The sequence below is a fragment of the Danio aesculapii genome, chromosome 2 (genome assembly GCF_903798145.1).
Source record: "Danio aesculapii chromosome 2, fDanAes4.1, whole genome shotgun sequence".
In the NCBI taxonomy this organism is placed as follows: Eukaryota; Metazoa; Chordata; class Actinopteri; order Cypriniformes; family Danionidae; genus Danio; species Danio aesculapii.
In genome coordinates, this window is record NC_079436.1 from 45,591,650 (window position 1) to 45,612,244 (window position 20,595).

Consider the following 20,595-nt stretch of genomic DNA (forward strand, 5'->3'; position numbering starts at 1 on the left):
CGCGCAGTATCGTGACCGCGCGCGCAACCCCTAAGCCTGAATTATGACGCATTGGTTTCGTTTTCAAAAGTGGGAATCGCTGAGCTTTTTGGTCGTATAAACAGAATAATGCTTTGCTATTTTTGGCTAGTGTTAGATCTAGTTAAAAGTCAGTAACTAGTATATCAGCAAATCGGTAATTCAAGGGTTGTTTATGTGACACGAATCACGATGCCTAATGGTAAGTTTACGCGCGTGATACGAATACTTGTAATAGCCTAACGTTAGTCTACTTTTTGTGCTAATTTTCTTAGAATTACATCATTTTAATGTATGCAAATACTCGTATCTAATTATTTGTATGTCTCTATATTACACAGACCCAAATGAGTTAACTTACGCATTGAAGGTATTAGGAGATAAACTAGAAAAGGATGACAGATTTCAGAAATTAATACATGATGCGATCAGAAAGGGAAAATTCAACCGGGGCAGAGTGAATGAAGTGTTCTTTAAAGCACTATTTTCAGCAGGAGACAAAATAGGAGAGTTCTTAAATGAGCTGATAAATAATCTGAACCTGTTTAAAGTTCTAGGTAAGACAATACACCTCCTGTTATTAAAACTCGTATATATACTTAAATTCCAATATGACCTCTTTTGTGGTTAATAGGTGATTTCAGCTGGAATCCTCCTGTTTTAAAAGAAGCTGGATTAAATGGTGAGTTGCCCTTGTTATTGTAACTAATATAGTCATCTCAGTCTTCTTCAGGCTGATTGTAATTACTTGCATCATACAGGGGTGCCACATTAAATAAAAAAACATGAGTTCAAAATCTTGTAGGCTGTCATGGTCCTGGCCTGAGAGTATTGTCTGTCCTGTCAGTGTTTAATGTATCCCTGTTTAGGGCTCGAAATTAAATTTTACTTGGTAGCATTGGTGCTCCCAACTTTAAATATTTAGGAGCATCAGAAAAAGTTTAGGGACACCCACCGAATGATCATCATAAATTACCACAGCAAATTGCATATTGATGGATTTATTGTATTTGAAAACAACATCTGTTAGGACTAACAAAAACCAGAAACAACTATCTAACTAATGCTGCATTGACTTATTGATATTTGTGCAATAATTCCAAAATGAATGTGTAATAATTATAAAATATTCATGATGACGATGATGACAATAATACTAGCAATGAATTACATTTTTCATTATCATGCTGCCTTGAATGTGCTGTAATGAAAGTTATGTGCTATAAAAAAGTCCTACTGTTACTTTATGAAAAATAAATTTATGGTTTGCATCAAACACAAATGAAGAATTGCAGTAAGAAATATTTATTTTGTACTATTGTTTTTATATGCATGTCAATTTAATAAGTAATATTTCTGCTACAAAACAAAAGATTATAATAAATCATTCAATTCATGGCTGAAAGCTGTAAAGCAGTCATTGGTTATTGAATAGAAAAAAATATGCATCTGAAGAAAGAACGGACAAAAGAAAGTAAGAAAAGTCTCACTTCTATCACTCTTCAGAAGTTTTGATTTCGGTTTGTGTCATGCTCAGTCTCGTTATACACTGATTTACATTTCTCTGTGTTTGTGGAAAAAAATCAGGCGAGTCAGCCGGACCAATATATGAGCGGCAGAGCAGAATTCTCGCGATGACCACCGGAGCAATACCGTTGTTTGTTATGAGCCGTAGTTTCAGTTTAAACTTAGTAAAGGTGAGCTTCTTTGGCGATGATGTGTACTGTGTTAGATGTTACATTTAGCGGACATTTGCGCTGAACACGCAGTTTTTAATTCAATTCAATTCAGCTTTATTTGTATAGCGCTTATACAATGTAGATTTTGTCAAAGCAGCTTCACATAAAAGGTCATAGTAAATTGGAACAGTGTAGTTCAGTTTGTAGTGTTTAAGTTCAGTTCAGTTTAGCTCAGTTCAGTGTGGTTTAATAATCACTACTGAGAGCCCAAAGTAGTGAATGCAACGCGTCGAGATTCGGGCACCTTCTCTGAAAACACTGGATTGATCTCGGCTGGCGGATCAACATTCACCACATGATTGCGGTCATTGGCACTATTATTTGGAACTTTAGGTGGGGTTTGCAAACCTGTGTACTTTTCACTCTTCAGCCGTTTGCATTTCCTGCGGTGACAAAAGCTCCCGGTCATCTGACAGCTGAAAGCCTTGAGCGATTGACAACTAATATGAACCAATATAGCGGCAGGGAAGAGCAATTCAGCACGTTTTTAGAAAAAAAACGTTTTAAAACAGGTCGCACTACAACCATTATATGCAGTCGCACAAATGCTCCCAAATAAATTATAGATTAAATTTCAGGCGCATATGCTACCAAACTGGTCGAAATTTCAAGCCCTGCTGTTTTTCCTGTGCTTGTTTACATTACTTTCCCTTAATTTGTGTTGGCCATGTGCTCCTCTTGTCTTTCCTCCTTGTTTTCAGTTACCCCGCCCTTTTATTTAGACCTTGCTATCCTGATTGATTTTACCTGTCTCTCGTGTTCTTTGTTCTATATATTGTGCTGTGTGTTCTCATTTCTTTGCTGGTTCGTTCTATGTGCGCTTGTCTTTGCTTATCTTGTATCCTAGCCTTGTATCCTTACATAGTGTTTTGTCTTGCCTGTTCTTCTAGTTCTCTCATTTATTTATTGTTTGTTTGTAGCTGCTACTTTCTTTTGTTTATTCTTATTAGTGGTGGACAATGCAAAGCAAATGTGTCAAAGCTTCGAAATGTTTCGAAACCTGTCTCTACAGCGAACCTAGTGGTCATTTTTATGTATTGCTCTGGAGCAGCTTCAGCAAAGAAACAGTTAAGCAAATTGAGATATTAAACCCCACATTGTAGAATTGAGGCTTAAAGTGATTTAGGGAAGCGGTGAGAGTTCCTGACTAGCATGCAGATATAATGAGTTTGAATCCAGGGTGATGGAACTATAGATGTTCATTTTAAAATGCTCGGTTCTTGTAAAGTGTTTTGTTTTAATATTGGTCTGACATCTCAATGAACACTTTATGAATAAAACGTCTTGTTTGGTCATAAAAATAAATCAAGACATGATTCAGAATATTTGTAGTCAGATTATTTGTATAATATTTGTAGACAGATAAGACAGATTCGAACCCGGGCCATTTGCAGCACAGTTGCACTGTGCACATGCACGGGCTGCTTGACTACTTGTGATTGAGTGTCAGTCCCTGTCAGTCAAATCCAGATTCTCCAGGTCTCAAAACGCTTCTGAAATGGCCGATGTTTTGAATCACTTAAGTCACATGACCCGGTGTTTCGAATCACTTTAGTTACGTGACCTTGGTGCTTTGGGCCAGTGTTTCGAAACACTTGCACTTTGGGTCTCGACACTGTGTCAAAACTTCAGTTTCACGTCAGCCATCCCTAGTTCCTAGTGATTACTTAATTTGGTTCTAATCTTTGTCTTGCTTTTATTGTGATTACCATTTTTGTTTAATTTTTCTGTAATTCCCAGTCATGTGTTAGTTAGGCCCTGACCCGGTTGGAAGAGGTGTGCCAGAGCGCAGTTCACTTGGTCTTTGGCACGGTACGCTTGTAGTGTGAGTGCAAAGAGCCCAAAACTGAAGACGAGACGTAACTTTTAAGGGACTTTTCATATGGATTTATTAATCATTTTTACTATTCAATGAACACAAACTGTCGAAGATTATTAAAGATGCAAACCCCTCATTGCAGGACAGCTGCACCTTTAGCAAACCTCTTAATTCCTGCAGCAGGAGGACTTTATGATCATTTATGAGCGTCAAAAATGGCTAATCTGTTCAGTGAAATATTTGACTGCATGTCACTGCATCCCAAACAACTAAAACGATATAGCTAAAGACATCTCTACTGTGCTGAGCAAGAGTGCTTCTCTGTTAAACTGAACAGTCGCATCATTGATGACATGAGCGTGCTTCGGCTTGAATGCAATGTGAGTGCAGGCCGTCGGGGAGGGGGGATAAGTGTGCTTCGGCAGGGTTCAAGGCAACTGTACATAGTGTGAGTACGCCCTTAGTAGTCTTTTTAATTGTTTATTTTCTCTCTTTACGATTCTAGAAGTTTTTATTAACTTTTAGCTGTTTTTTAGTCAGTCTAGTTTCCTTTCTACTAGGATTTATATTAATTTCATATTTTCTTTTAGATTTAGTTAGTTTTATTATTTTATTGTACAATTATTGCTGCCTGTTTGCTGTCCTGTTTTGTGTCTAAGGGTGCTTTCACACTTGGTGCCATCTTGTCCCTTCTACTGGCTTCCCTGTGCTATTGCCCCTACTGTTTGGCCCTTGTCTGTCTACTTGTGCTTAATTTCATCAATAAACACCTTTGTTTTGTTCATTTCTGCAACTGGGTCCGCTTTCTTGCAACCAACCGTGACAGAACAAACCAGCCAACTCCAGATCCAGCAACATGAGTATGCAAGTGGATTTTCAAACTACGGTTTTTGGGAGACAGGCAGTTTGGCAAGGGATGGCATCACTTCGCCAGGAGGGCCGCAAGGTAGGTGCTTTTGCCCAGTTTTTTTCTGGACAATGGCAAAGGGCTTTGGCCAACCGATGAAAAATTTGTTCTGTATAATGTGAATGTGTGTGGTTCCAGCTTGAATGCTAACTTGCACCCTGGGCTAACCACCCCATTTGGTGGATTTCACCCAAACTCAAACAATCCAAACATACAAATGAACTAAAACAAAAACATTTCAGAAAAATGTATGTATAATAACATGAGAAGGTACTGAACTACTGAAAAGTATTTCAAGAGTTCACACTTAGCTCATGACTTACGAAGCTTGTTTGGCATGCTGTCCCGGGAGAGAGAGCCCTGAGCTCAAGGGATCCTCGAGTCCAGGGCTCCCTCCCTTTGTGGGGCGAGGGGAGATTGAGCTCAGGGCGATCTCAAGGCTCCCCCGCAGCTAAGGCCAAGATGAACTCCCTTAGAGTGAGATGTCTAGTAGAACAGACTTGAGAGCCTATTTGGCTTTGAGGAAAAAACGGGGGATCCTGGGAAAACCCCTGTGGACGCTTGCCAGCTCCACCCCGAAATGCCGGATGCTATGGCAAGGAGCCAGAGCCGATGGAATTCCTGCTGGGCCACCTATACTGGATAAAGGTGGAAGGAGGGGAAGGCGGGGGGTTTCTTCAAGACGAAGATAGTTGCAAAGAGAAAAGAGGACATATATATAGGAACTTATGATGCTTTGATTGGAGGGTTGTGATTAGCTAATATGAGCCAGCTGGGTTAATCATGAGCACGTACTCCTCTCGAAATTAGTTTAAGATATTAAACTTCACTTAATATTTTTTTGGCAATACCTTTTTTTTTATGAAGAATAGAGTCACATGCCCCATCCCCCCAGACTTCAATAAAGTCTAAAAAGTTTGATGGTTCTGTGAGTCTTGTCTATCAACTCTGACCTTTAGTTTTTATTATTATTTTTTTTATTGTCTATTGGACTCAGGTCCATTGGCTGGGCCATTAAAGCAGCTTTATTTTCTTTTTCTGAAACCAGTCGAAAGATTTCTTGGCTGTGTATGGTATCATTGTATTGCGGAAATGTCCGCCCTTTATCATCTTGGTATCTAGGTGTTGAGACTGATGCAGCTAATATTAATTTACACTGACATCTGACGAGGGTTGCTTTCTAAAAACTTTGAGAATTTCAGCTGCTGTCTGGGCTTTTCATGCCTTTTTACACCTCTCTTTCTTCATGGGTTTAATATTTTTTCCCAGTGTCATTTCGTTTTATTACACTTAATTTCCAAAACATTTAGTTTTGTTTTGTTTGTATGTATGGATTGCTTTGGTTGTTACCAACAGCTGGTGAAAAGTTTGTCAACTGCATATTTAGAAATAAGTTTTATTAGAAAAATGGTGGTATTTCCTTGACTGATTTATAACAGTGGCAATTCAATGTAATCAGACAAAAATACAATGTACAGTGGATAAAAAACAGCATATCATCACCCCTGTTAAATGCTAAATTAAACCACTTATTGTGATCTACTGCAAAACATGTAAAGCTAAATTGAAAATTAGAAATATTTTTGTTCTTTATTTAAAAAATAAATAAATAATATGATTGCATAAATGTGCTCACCCTTGTGATAAACTTTCAAAGAATTTCAAATGGATTTGGTATACTATAGTGAAGCCCATGTACAGTGGTCTCTTCAAAAACAAAGAAAATCAAACAACAGTCAGTCCAATGACCTTATTTGAAATGTTGTTTTTCACATCAGAGCCTTTTCAGTGACAGAATAAATGATACTGTCACTAGTACCAGTCATCTTACACATTCAAAGTCAAATGCATGTAATTCAGACGATTGATTGATTTGGTACATTTTAATTGTTTTTTTTTTTTTTTGAATAGTTGCAAGCATTGAAGAAGATCTGCTCTCAAAACTGGCAGAACTTATAATTGATATTGGAGATCGTTTGGACAAAATAGAAAAAAAAGGTCAATTTTTACCAGGTAAGATTATTTAATGTTACTTTGGGAAAGGATTGTTGCATTATATGTTTAAAATATGCTAAGTTATTAGACATATATTAATAAAAAACACCATGTTTAAGAAATGACGAGAGTTTTTCACAGCATTCAGTTTAGGTATTCCCCATTGTAAGGTCCATTATCAGAAAGTTTTATTTACAATTCTCCATATTAACAATGACTACTGTTTTGTTTTCATCAGAAAAAAAGGAAACTCAAACCAAACCAATTTAGGATGAGTAAATCTTACCTTTAATTGTGCTTAATCATTTACAACTCACCACGAGAGAACATACAAGAAATACTACTAGTTTGAGTACATTATAGTTTGAGCATTCGAAATTCTGTCGTTCGGCAATGTGAAAAGGGGTGGGATAAAACAATGTGATTAGACGTTGATGAAGCAAGCTATTGCTCCATATTTAAACTGTATAAAGTTCATACATTTCTGTAAAGAGAGGTCATGTTTTGATCTTCTATTGGTCTCATGCAATCACGTGGTGCAAGCTGGTCAGAGTTCACCAAGCTTAAACTTTCGAGCGCAGTGACATGCGAAACTTGTCACACTAGCTTGCATTTCCGATCTGCCGCGTTCATATGTGTACGAATGGAAGTCTATGGGGCGAAAAGTGCAGTGTGACTTAATTCAGAGAATCAGGGCTGAAGGCATCTGGAGAGCTGACAGAGCTGAGCTGAAATGAGGAAACTTGCATTGGTCTCCTCAGCAAAGCTTATAACAGTCTGTACAGGGCTAGAAATGCATTTTTTTATTGTACTTGGTGATGGGTTGTTCCTGAACGATTCATTCATTCTGAATGAATCTTTTATATGACTCAAGAATGACGAGTCCTCTCAGAGTAGCCACATTTCCACTGTCGGGCGAATGCGAGCCAGGGCTTTTATCGGGTCCGGCCTGGCCAATTACCCTGGAAGTTGAGTAGTGAGGCTGAAATCATGTCACGTTTCCACTGTCGGGCCCCAGAACATCCCCCGAATCAAACATCACACAACCCGCCTACTTCAGCGAGAATAAGGCAGGCAGATAAACCACACCAATGCATCATCACTAAACAATTAAAATGAAGACAACCCAAACAAATAAATGACACGTTACTGTACAGCATTACATTAAATGTCTGTATGCACAGGCCTATGTGTTCTCATATTTGTTTACTCACCGACCGACTGTTGGCATCGTGCATCAAGTGGTCTTGCCACTATTGGAGGGGGACCTAGCGCAGTGAGCACACCCATCCATAATATAAAACCACTGAAATTCTCTGGTAATACCTCGGTATGAAATGTATTTTATAACATAATCAAATTGATAGACGCCGTCAAACATTCAGACCTAAAACTTTTTTCCCTAGGCTGTATGACAGTTAATAGGTAATTCCCCTTTATTTAAGGATGTTGCACATTATTCTGTGATCTTAAGTAAAGGAAAGTGTAAAGTGTTTCGGCACGTAAGAGCAAGTAATTAAATAAAGCCTATATTTTGTTGCGCTCAGCAGCTATTCACTAATAAAATTGTATTTTCAAATTTTACCACGTTATATAAAAACATAAACACTTGTTTGAGGACACAGAACACATTTTGTATTTGCAGTTTTTCTCAATACATTTGGAAAGCGGCGTAAAGTTTGCACAATTTGATTAAAATCATCGTATTTAAATAATTTATAAATAATATTTTCAACCTCCTCCAGTGTTTAATGTTTTTCGAAAGTATCTAAAATCTTCTTTTTCAGATAGGCCTTTGTCAAAATGAAAGTTTAATATGGCTTGAAAACGGTTTAACTTATGTATTGTCTTTACCTACATTGTGATAGCTAGCTTTTGTTTGTTTTATATTGGTTTATTTATTTAATGTGATTTTATTATATCCGATATTTGTAATTCTTTAAATGATTTCAATATAGCTTAGGCTATTTTATCAAGATATGACACTATTGTTTTGAGCCTACAGAAGTGGACTCGTAATTTGTAAATTTGATGTCTTTCTGTTGTATTCACACTGTATTTTATTCAGTCATTAATTCGTTTTCTTTTCGCCTTAGTCCCTTCATTAATCCGGGGTCACCACAGCGGAATGAACCGCCAACTTATCCAGCACATGTTTTACGCAGCAGATGCCCTACCAGGTGCAACCCATCTCTGGAAAACATCAATACACACTCATTTACATACATACACTATGGACAATTTAGCCTACCTGTAACACGGGGAGTGACAGAGACAACTGAGGTTTAGGATCCACTTGCAGGTTTATTCGAAGTCAGGGAATCAATGGTCAACACAGGTGCAAACAGATGTATAAAGGCAATCCAGAATCGTGGTCAAATGTAACAGGCGAGAGGTCAGAAGGCAGGCGGCAGACAATGAGAAAAGTAAACAAGGCAAAGATCAAAACACGGAGAAACTAGACTAGGAGAAACACGTTGTAATGTCACTTTACAGTTAAACAAGACTCGGCAATGGAAGTGAGAGTGTGAGCTGTATAAATAGTGTCTGTAATCAGTCTAGAAGTTGCAACACCTGTGGGAGTCTAATCAGTGGAAATGAGGAAGCATGTGTTTGTGAACGGAGTGCATGTATGAATATGTAGTCCATGAATGGCGGATTTGTAGTCCATAGGTATTGTGTGTGAGATCCAGCGATCTAGGAAGTTACGATCGCTGGTGAACGTGACACTACCCAATTCACCTGGACGGCATGTCTTTGGACTGTGGGGGAAACCGGAGCACCCGGAGGAAACCCACGCGAACGCAGAGAGAACATGCAAACTCCACACAGAAATGCCAACTGACCCAGCCGAGGCTCAAACCAGTGACCTTTTTGCTGTGAGGCGACAGCACTACCCACTGCACCACTGCGTCGCCTTCATATTTTGTATTGTCTTCAAAATAAATAAAAATCCATCCAGTCTGATAGAGCTTGAGAGGTACTGCAAAAAGGAATAGGCAAAAATTTCCAAAGACAAGTGTGCCAAGCTGGTGGCGTCATATTTAAAAAAAGACTTGAGGCCAAGGGCGGACTGGCCATAGGGAGCACCGGGACATTTCCCAGTGGCCTGACGGTCAATCTGGCCTGCCACCACGATTCTGGCCTGCCGCACCTCCCCCTCCGCTTCTCACTTACCGATATGCATCTGGAAGGGCATCCGCTGCGTGAAACGTGCTGGATAAGTTGGCAGTTCATTCCGCTGTGGCGACCCCAGATTAATAAAGGGACTAAGCTGAAAAAAGAAAATCAATTAAATGAACTGACTATAAATGTTAGTGATATATTATTATTATTTTTTTGTTTCTTTTAGAGAATGCAAAAAAGATTTCATTGGATTTTTTTAATACCTATAAAAGTGCTAAACTTTCATCTGAAGCAGTGGAACTTGCACCTTGTTATACTGAACCAGTGATCATTCAGAGGAGCAAAGAGCAGACTGAGAAATACTGTCAAGAATATGTGAGATCTCCATACACATCATCTCAACTGTTATCAAATGACAAAACTCAGAGCATCAGAATCTACCAGCTCTTCAGTCCTGACAGTGATGGAAACACACCGAAAACTGTGATACTCAGTGGAGATTCTGGAAGAGGAAAATCCTTCGTATTAGAGAAGATCATCTTGGACTGGGTTCATGTGGAACATCATTTTGAAAACTTTGATGCTGTTTTTCTTCTGAAATATGAAGAGCTGAAGTGTCTTTCTAAGGAGATGAGCCTGATTGAGCTCTTAAGCAGGAGCTGTAGTTTAACCTCAGATCAGATCTCACGGATACTACAATTAACCCCAGAGAAAGTTATGTTCCTCATTGATGGAATTGATGATTTCTCATTTAATCCACACATTCAAATCTCATCACCCACTGATCCATCCCAGAAAGCCCCAGTTATAAACATTATTCGCTGCCTTATGAGGGATCTCTTGCTAGTTGAGTCTTCTGTGATCGTCACCACTAGATATACAGCTGCTGCTGAATTAAGCAATCTATGTAAAAGACCTCAGCGTTTCACAGAGATTGAGGGTTTCTCTGAGAGAGGGGTGAAGGAGTATTTCCAGAAGTTCTTTCAGGATGAGCAACTCTTCAAGAAAGCATACGAGAGAGTGAAGACCAATGAAACCCCCCTGACCTTCTGCTCTATGCCTTTGCTGTGCTGGATGGTCTATTTTTGTCTGAGAAAAAATGCTGATTGGGTAATGACAGAACTAAAGACCACCACATCCATATATGTGCACTTTGTGTCGACTCTGCTGGAGGATCATCACCAGAGTCAGTCTGTCCTCAGGAGTCTTGGTCAGCTGGCAGAGGAAGGGCTGAAGAACCAACAAGACCTGTTTGATGAAAAGAGTGTAACCAAGACTGGTTTGGATCCTGCTACTAGTGTGTTCTTGAATAAACATTATCTTAAAGGAAAGAAAAAACATGAACTATATTTCAAGTTTAAGCATTTGAGCTTTCAGGAGTTCTTCGCTGCTCATTATTATATCATGCTGGATGAAGAAGAGTCTTGGTGTAAAGTCAATGAGCTGTTTAACATGATGGAATCAGAGGCTTTAATCCACAGGTCATCTCCCATTTTTAGAGGCAGATTATCAAATCCCATCCCTTCTGTCATGATGTTTCTCTGTGGTCTCTTTAATGAGAAGGTGAGCAGCTCACTTTTTAAGAAGATGAAGTCTACTTTTCCTCACAACGTAAAGCTGAAGAAAAAAGAACTGAAGAAAAAGCTGATGAAAATGATTCCTGCAATGATACGTCAGTATGGATTTGAATTGTTTGCTCTTCACTGTCTGTATGAGCTCCAGGATGATAGACTTGTCTCGAAAGTTCTGAAAACACACAAGTTCATGGATCTGTCCAATGTTTCTCTGAGGAGCACAGACTGTTTGGTGCTGTGCTACTGTCTTCAGTTGTGTCCAAACATCAGAGACCTGAACTTCATGAACTGTGATTTAACAGCTGATAAACTCAAGATTCTTCAGCCGGCACTTGGTCTGTGTGAGACTCTGAGGTCAGTGGGTTTGAATGGACAAATGGTATTTGCTACACTTACTGTTATATTATATTTCATATGGTTTGAAATCTTTTTGTTGCATACACTTGTTGTTTCTGGATGTGCTAATGTTTCTTTGTATTGGTCAAATATAGTGGTGGGCCGTTATTGGCGTTAACGTGCTGCGCTAATGCAAGACTTTTGTCAGGCGATTGAAAAAAATATCGAGTTGGATTGGGAGCTGGGTCTATGCTACGCAAGCTATGATCACTTTCACCTTGATATTTTACTGCGGATGTATACCTGAACCGTCTGACAAAAAAAGTGGCTTTCTGAATCAAATCAGCAGGATGCCCTTCTTTCTGGATCTTTCACTTACTTCGAAGTCACTACTGATGTTTACATGGACATCTGTAATCTAGTTATTTTCCTTAATAGACAATAATATAATTAAGGTGTTTACATGAAGTGCTTTCATGTAAGAGTTTCCTGTAATTTTGGGTGACTTTACCTGCAGTTTGGCAGTTCCCCTTTCACTCATGAACATTTCATTCATTTTTGTTTTTGAAGGTTTTCAGTGGAGCATCTGTCAGAGATCGGGGATTTGATCCAGATTCTTGGTGAATCAAAAATCTTGAGGGAGCTTAAGTAATTGAATTTTTTTACAACCTTATAAAATAGCAAACCAGCCATTGCTCATTTAAATGTAAAATTGGTCCAGTTGTTTAAATAAGTGTTCTGTTCTTCTGATTGGTAGAGTTCGAGAGGATGAATATAGTGTTGAGAGCCCTAGATGGTCATTTGACCTTACAGTCACCTGTGGAGATGTCTTGTAAGAAACTACTGCACACCAAACTTATTCTGATCAAATCTTTCTTATCTCATTACTTCCTAAACATACAACCCAACAATCAGAAAAAGGTGGGACAGTATGGAAAATGTAAATAAAAACAAAGTAGTGGTTTCCAGATTTACTTTGACTTGTATTTCAATGCAGTCAATATGAACGCAACATTTGTCTGGTCTGATCATTTCTAAAAATACTGTGCACCCTTTCCTGTGATTCAGACCTGCAACACATTCCAAAAAAAGTTGGGACAGGAGTAATTTAGGGCTGGTAATAAGGTAAATTGGCTAAACAATGATATGATTTGAAAAAGGGTAATGTCAACAGGCGATTGTAATAATGATTTGGTACAAGAGCAGCATCCAAGAAAGGTGTAGTCCTCTAGGAGCAAAGATGGGCTGAGAATCGCCAGTTTGCCAACAAATACATCACAAAGTGTTGAAATGTATAAAAACAATGTTCCTCAAAGAAAGATTAGGAAACCATTTAGATATTTCAATTATTCAAGGAATCTGGAGAAATTTCAGTGCGTAAAGGGCGCACGCCTAAGCTGAACTACTATAATCTCCGATCTCTCGGGTGGCACTGCATCAAGAATCATCATTCATCTATAACCATAAATCACATGGGCTCAAGACTACTTTGGCAAACCGTTGTCAAGTATCACATCCACAAATGCCAGTGAAAACTATACTGTGCAAATAGGAAGCCCTATGTTAACAGTGTCCAGAATCACTGTCGACTTCTCTGGGCTCGAAAGCATCTGGGATGGACAATCACACAGTGGAGACATGTACTGTGGTCAGATAAATCAGTATTTCAGGTATTTTTGGGGAGTAATAGACACCGTGTGCTCCGGACCAAAGAAGAAAAGGATCATTCATAGTGTTACCAGCAACAAGTCCAAAAGCCAAGTTCTGTCATGGACAAGTGCCCTTGGCAAAGGTAACTTGCATTTCTGTGATGGCACCATTAATGCTGAAAAGTACATAGAGATTTTGGAGCACAATATGCTGCTGACTTTTCCAGAGACACTAATGCATATTTCAACAAGACAATGGAAAACCACATTCTGCACACATCACAAAGCTCTGGCTGCGGAGAAGATACAGGTACTTGTCTGGCCTGCCTGTCTGCAGTCCTGACCTGTCTCCAATAAAGAATGTGTGGTGCATTTCGAAGCACAAAATGCGACAACAAAACCCCGTACTGTTGGCCACCTTAAGACTTGTTTGCAGGAAGAATGGGACAAAATTACACCTGAAACACTTCATCACTCTGTGTCTTCAGTCCCTAAATGGCTTTTAAGTGTTGTGAAAAGGAATGGCTACATTACAGTGTTAAATGCTTTACTGTTCCAACTTTTTTAAATGTTTTTCAAGAACCAAAATTGGAATACCTGTTTATTTTGAAAAAAAAAAACTATAGAAATCATGAGGAACACATTAAGTAATGTTTGTTTTATTGTCTGCAGTTAAATACAAGTCAAAATTAATTTAAGAAATCACAACTGTTTTTATTTTCCATACTGTCCCAATTTTTTCTAATTTGAGGTTGTACATTATAGTGAGAGTACAGTGCTGTGAGTACAGTGAATACAAATATTCCTCTGTGCCTCTGTATGTTTCAGGTTGACTTTGAGCTCATTTGAGAAGAATCCATCATTTTCATCAGTCTTAAACATCAGACTTACATTTGCACAATCACAGATATCCAGAACTGACTGGACACTCTTTCTTCAGAGACTCCGTAAGACTGAAACATTAACTGAAGAGTAAGAAAAATAATAATCTTGGTTTTACTTTATCAAATCAATAGGTTTGCTGTTATTCAAACAGTTTTGTGCTTCAGCTCTTCGGCTCATGATGATCATGTCAGTTTGCTGCTGTCTTCATTTCACTCTGCGGGATTAAAGACGTTGGATCTGAAGTTGGTCAGTCTGACTGAGGGCTGGGCTTTTGAGATTATATCCCTCATCCAGAACTTTACCAGTTTACAGCAGCTCAAGTAAGCGTATTTGATGTCCGATGATTTACATGAACAAATGATGACTGACAATCTTGTTCAAATATTGTTAATTATTTGAATAGAATTCAGTCATTTGCTCTAATAATTATTGTCCTTGAATAAAACACAATTGATGGTTTTTCATATATAGTGTATATCAGCGGTTCTCAACTGGTGGGGACGCTTTCGCTGTGGGGAGGGGGGGGTCGAGTAGGCTACAGGACGGGAGGAAAAAACTGGATCCATTTTCGCTGCTGAAATAAACCAAAACAGTCATTATTTCATAAAATATATCTATATTTTTTTATTTTTTCATATAATATATAATATATACTGGGATTCCGAAGCGGTGATTTGACTGACATAAAAAATAGTGACCAATCACAGTCGACCTTGTCTAGTTTTGCGTGAAACGTAAGGGCGGGACAAAGGTCTTTCTGTGTTACAGTGGCAGAAAATAACAACATGCTTTTCGGATGTTTTCACTATAGAGATGTCTTTGTTATTAGCAATAGTAATTAAACCGCGGACATACTTTCTGCCATTTCGACGATCTGCACATGTTTCACTCTTTCTCTCCGACAGCGAGTTTATTCGCCTCTGACCTGTCACTCTTCTAAAGCCTGGTTTAATACAGTATGAATGTTGGTGTGGGAATGCAGGTATTGCGTAATTATTAATTTCTGCAAATGTCGCGAGTGCTTTATTTTAGCATGAGAGCGCAGTCATGTACATTAGCCGCCAAAACTGGATTTGCGAGCTCTTAAATAGGCTTTTTCAAGTGAACTGCAAGTCCTCTCATCATCGCGTGTGTGTGCTCAGACTCTATACAATCGCAATCTCTTAGAAGTAGAAATTATTTAGCTTTGCTGCTTGACTAAACTTAGTCAAAAGTATTTAGAATTAGAAAGTAAGTAAAAGTACTCAAAGTATTTAGTCAGGTATTTAGAATTAGATTGATGCATGACCATTGACAATGCAAACGGACTTATTTGGCTGTATTGTGAAGTGACACTTAGCCTACCAGAACTATTTATTAATAATAAAATATATAACTAATAATTATGCTGGAAATGTTTCTGGATGACGTATTAATGTGATTTATACATAATAGCTGTATCCTGGTCTGTCTTAAAGCATCACTAAATTGTGCAGGCATTACAGGTCAAACAATCTGTTTTTACATTTATCAAAATAAACAATTAGGCTCTGAAAACACTGCTTTTGTTTAATGTACTTGCACCCTCACTGAGTCTGAAACTGTCGTATTCGTTTTTTCATATTCATCATTTAGTGGCAATTGTCAAAAACACGCCTCAAAATATTTGCTACCAATGTGAAAAATGCAGAAAATCGAACCATCCAAATTAATTTTCATGACGGGCGGAAGTTGCAGAGGCTGCAAACGTATAAAACGTGAGGTCGTATTTAGTTTATATATGTTTATAACTGGGGCCCCAACTGCAATGAACCAGCTTTGGGGGGGCCCAGCTTGCAAAAGGTTGAGAACCCCTGGTGTATATTATATTATTGTAGAGTCAGTGTCACTGGTTTGCTGTTGGAGGAGGGACTAAAGTTACTGAAGAAGTCACTGACAGACCCACACTGCACCGTGAGCATTGAAGGGTATGTGTGCTCAGTATATTTGACTATTCAATGATAAATACCACTGTTTTATTTTATTTATGTTAACCATGTATAGCATAAAATCCAGTTATCGTCCACAACTGAGAATTTCTTGTTTCTTCTATGAGAAACATTGACCTTGGCTCGCATGCTCCGCTGCTCTTGTGCTTTGGTCAATACAGCAACAAACCAGCATTCGCATGGTGCAATGATGTGAATTGGACTCCGCCACATCATTACCTTTGCCTGAAAATTGAGTGCATCCACATTAAAATACAGTGCATCCGGAAAGTATTCACAGCGCTTCACTTTTTCCACATTTTTTAATGTTACAGCCTTATTCCAAAATGGATTAAATTAATTGACTTCCTCAAAATTCTACACACAATACCCCATAATGACAATGTGAAAAAAGATTTTTTGGAAATTGTTGCAGATTTATTAAAAATAAAAAACCTGGAAAATCACATGTACAGAAGTATTCACAGCCTTTCTGTTTCCTCTGATCATTCTTGAGATGTTTCAGCAGCTTAACTGGAGTTCACCTGTGGTAAATTCAGTTGATTGGACATGATTTGAAAAGGCATACACCTGTCTATATAAGGTCCCAGGGTTGACGGTGCATGTCAAAGCATAAACCAAGCATGAAGACAAAGGAATTGTCTGTAGACCTCCAAGACAGGATTGTCTTTAGGCACAAGACTGGAGAAAGGTTACAGAAAAATTACTGCTGTTCTGAAAGTTCCAGTGAGCACAGTGGCCTCCATCATCCGTAAGTGGAAGATGTTTGGAACCTCCAGGACTCTTTCTACAGCTGGCCGGCCATCTAAGCTGAGTGATTGGGGGAGAAGGGCCTTAGTCAGGGAGGTGATCAATAACCAATGGTCACTCTGTCTGAGCTTCAGCGTACTTCTGTGGAGAGAGGAGAACCTTACAGAAGGGCAACCATCTGTGCAGCAATTCACCAATCAGGCCTGTATGGTAGAGTGGCCAGACGGAAGCCACTTCCTGCCTGGAATTTGCCAAAAGGCATCTGAAGGACTCTCAGACCATAAGAAACAAAATTATCTGGTCTGATTAGGCTAAATTTAACTCTTTGGAGTGAATGCCAGGCGTTACTCTTGGAGAAACCAGGCACCTCTCATCACCAGGCTAATATCATCATATCAATGTACAGAGACATCCTGAATGAAAACCTGCTTCAGAGTGCTCTTGACCTCAGACTGGGGCGACGGTTCATCTTCCAGCAGGACAATGACCCAAAGCACACCACTGAAGTATCAATGGAGTGGCTTCACAACAACTCGGTGAATGTCCTTGAGTGGCCCACCCAGAGCCCAGACCTAAATCCTATTGAACATCTCTGGAGAGATCTGTAAATGGCTGTACACAGTCACTTCCCATTCAACCTGATAGAGCTTGAGATGTACTGCAAAGAGGAATGGGCAAAAATTCCCAAAGACAGGTGTGCCAAGCTTGTGGCATCATATTCAAAAAGACTTGAGGCTGTAAATGCTGTAAAAGGTGCATCAACAATATATTGAGCAAAGGCTGTGAATACTTATGTACATGTGATTTTTCAGGGTTTTTATTTGTAATAAATTTGCAACAATTAAAAAAAAAGTCACATTGTCATTATGGGGTATTGTGTGTAGAAATAAATGAATTTAATCCATTTTGGAATAAGGATGTACTGTAAAAATTGTGGAAAAAGTGAATGAATACTTTCTGGATGCACAATATACTTTTAACATATTACCAACTCAAAATAAAAAAGGCGTAATGATTTCCTTGTTTTCCTATACAAGTTTGAAAAGCATATTGGTGGTGCATTTAAGATTTTATTTTTAATTCATTGTGGTTTATAGGAGGAGGAATTGCAGTGAACCCTTAGAAGAGCACTTGAGTCAAAGTTATAAGAAAGTGGAGATCCACTTCAAACCAAAGCTTCTGAAAGATCTGGCAGAGTGAGATAATTTTGTTCAATTTTTTTTTAAGTTTTTGTATGTTTATATCTTACAAATTAGTGATTTGGTTCATCCTGATCATCTGTGTTGTGCAGACTGAGCATCTGTGACTCTGGAGCGTCTGCACTGGATCTTCACTGTCAGTCTTGTGTTGACGTTGCTGATTCAGATCAGTGGGTTCAGGTGGAGCCGTCAGTCTGTAGAGATGAAGGAGGCTCAGAGTTCAGGATCAGCACTCAGGCGGGTCGATTCCAGTGCAGCAGGACCAGAATGCGATGGGTCTGTGATGTAGACGTCACTATCCACTACCGGGAAGTGGATGGACATTTCCTCAACGCAGAGCTGGAGAGACTTCAGTGTGAGCGAGTTGCTCCTGTGCTGGATGTGAATGTGATCTCAGGGAAACTGGAGGAGGCTCATCTGCCTCACTACATGTGTTTAGCAGAGTCAGACCCTGCTCTTACCAACGCTGTCAAGCTCCTCAGCAAGAGAGATGAAGGAATATCTGTACAATCTGTAGAGCTCAGCCGTTATCATGCTAAAATACTTCAACCGTCATTCTCTCTTACAACTCTGATTATAAACTGGATCATGAAATGGGAAGCACACTGTAATCTTCTCCTCTATATGCGCTGTAGAGATCCTCTCATTCTTCATGTCTATTTTTTCCCGGTGAATGATACTTGCTCTAAAGAAAGAGTAGAGCAGAATGAAAGATCAAGTCTTCTGATCAGCCACCCCAGACCTAACAGGCCGTTTCGGATGAAAACTCCGCATCTTCTCGAGGTTCCTGGTGCATCTGTCCATCCTGTAGAGGGAATTTCATTCAGAACAGACTTTGAGCCAAACTTCTTCAAGGTCAGGAAGCTTCAGGACGATGATGTACAAATGAATCTCATCAGAGAGGAAGACAAGGAGTCTGTGTGGACGGCCACTATATGGAAAGATGAATTTGTCGACTCAAAGCAAGTCCAGGATGAGCCACAATTGAATTCAGAGATTGATAAAAGTCTGTTTTTTGATGCACACAGATTGGCTTTCATTCAGAGGGTTATAAATGTGAAGAGCATTGCAGATAAACTTCATGAGCAGAGAATAATTCATAAAGAATTATATTCTAAAATCATACAGACTAATTTGCCCAGTCAGGAGTTTATGAGAGACATCTGTGACTCTGTGGATTCAAGTGGTGCGACTGCAAAAAGGAAATTCATTGTAATTCTTCAGGAAGAAGAGCCCTGCCTCCTTGAAGAACTGATGCGCTCTGATTCATAATTTTGTATTGTGCTTTAGAACAGGAACTGTATATATGGTCAGCTAGGATATTCTAAAGTTTAATTGTTTGATGCAACAGAGTGAGATGCATTGATTTGCAGACTGAACTGACATTAACTTGAGCATGTACTTTGCATTTAACTGGAGATTTATTTAGACTCATTTAGTGGTCATTTTGGGCGACGCAGTGGTGCAGTAAGTAGTGCTGTCGCCTCACAGCAAGAAGGTCGCAGGTTCGAGCCTCGGCTGGGTCAGTTGGCATTTCAGTGTGGAGTTTGCATGTTCTCCCTGCGTTCGCGTGGGTTTCCTCCGGGTGCTCCGGTTTCCCCCACAGTCCAAAGACATGCGGTACAGATGTATTGGGTAGGCTAAATTGTCCATAGTGTATGTGTGTTTGAATAAGTGTGTATGTGTTTCCCAGTGATGGGTTGCAGCTGGAAGGGCATCCGCTGCATAAAACAAATGCTGGAGAAGTTGGTGGTTCATTCCGCTGTGGCGACCCCAGATTAATAAAGGGACTAAGCCGAAAAGAAAATGAATGAGTGGTATTAAATTCACCAAGTAAAATGCAGTGCTAAAATGGTCATCTTGTTGGAGCCATTTGTGTTATTTGTATAAGGTTATACTTTGTTTATTTGTTATGCTGTTATCATGGATTAGCTATGGATATGGATTAGCTCCACCTATATTTTGGGACAGCTCACCTACTTGGGTGATCAACGGGCGGGAGTAGCAGGGAAACAGTTTTTGACCCTGATTTCTTGGTGGCGATTTGCAAGACAAAATAAATGGATTTTTAGTTACAAATGTTTGGACATGTCATTAATTAAACATCACTGCTCCTGTCTTTTTTTATTACTTTATTTTAAGCTTATATATATATACATATACACAGAACAAGAACAAACATTGGCTTGTACTTTAGACACGCAAAAGACAATATAAAAGGGAAAAAAGTGACAAAAAAAAAAAACAAAGCAATAAAACACATCATAGTCACAAAACATACAATCAAAACTAGAGAGTGTGTATAGCTTAAACCTCAGAGGGGTCACTGAATTGTGCAAGATGTAGATTTGTCAAATAAATCAAGAAATTGAGCCCAAGTAGCCAAAAATTTTTTTGAGCTAGTCCGTAAACATCTGAATCTTTCCGTCTGAATAACAAACATCATATCAGAAATCCAGTTCTGGAATGAGAGGGGTAAAGGTGATTTCCAATTATTAAGCACTAGTTTTTTACCCAACACCATGCCTTGCATTAAAGACTCTTGCACTGTTTAAGGGAGAGAAGATGTGTTTTGTAAAAATCCAAAGATGGCAAGTTCAGCATCTGGTAGAAAAAGCGTACTATAAGCCT

At 39.0% G+C, this 20,595-nt stretch overlaps 1 protein-coding gene across 2 annotated transcripts; it reads left to right on the forward strand.

The window, feature by feature from the left end:
- On the forward strand, positions 1 to 19,820 carry nlrp1 (NLR family pyrin domain containing 1). 2 transcript variants are annotated; one of them, XM_056480823.1, is made up of 13 exons: positions 1 to 220; positions 360 to 575; positions 653 to 700; positions 4,403 to 4,522; positions 6,395 to 6,496; positions 9,831 to 11,532; positions 12,085 to 12,162; positions 12,272 to 12,346; positions 13,992 to 14,135; positions 14,213 to 14,368; positions 15,905 to 15,994; positions 17,863 to 17,961; positions 18,057 to 19,820. In XM_056480823.1, the coding sequence occupies exons 1-13, from the start codon at positions 211 to 213 to the stop codon at positions 19,234 to 19,236; spliced, it is 4,020 nt and encodes a 1,339-aa protein (XP_056336798.1). In that variant the 5' UTR covers positions 1 to 210; the 3' UTR covers positions 19,237 to 19,820. The 2 variants fall into 2 exon arrangements, with proteins under 2 accessions (XP_056336798.1, XP_056336789.1); XM_056480814.1 differs by lacking the exon at positions 1 to 220 and having other exon boundaries at positions 341 to 575.
- The last annotated feature ends 775 nt before the right edge of the window (positions 19,821 to 20,595 follow it).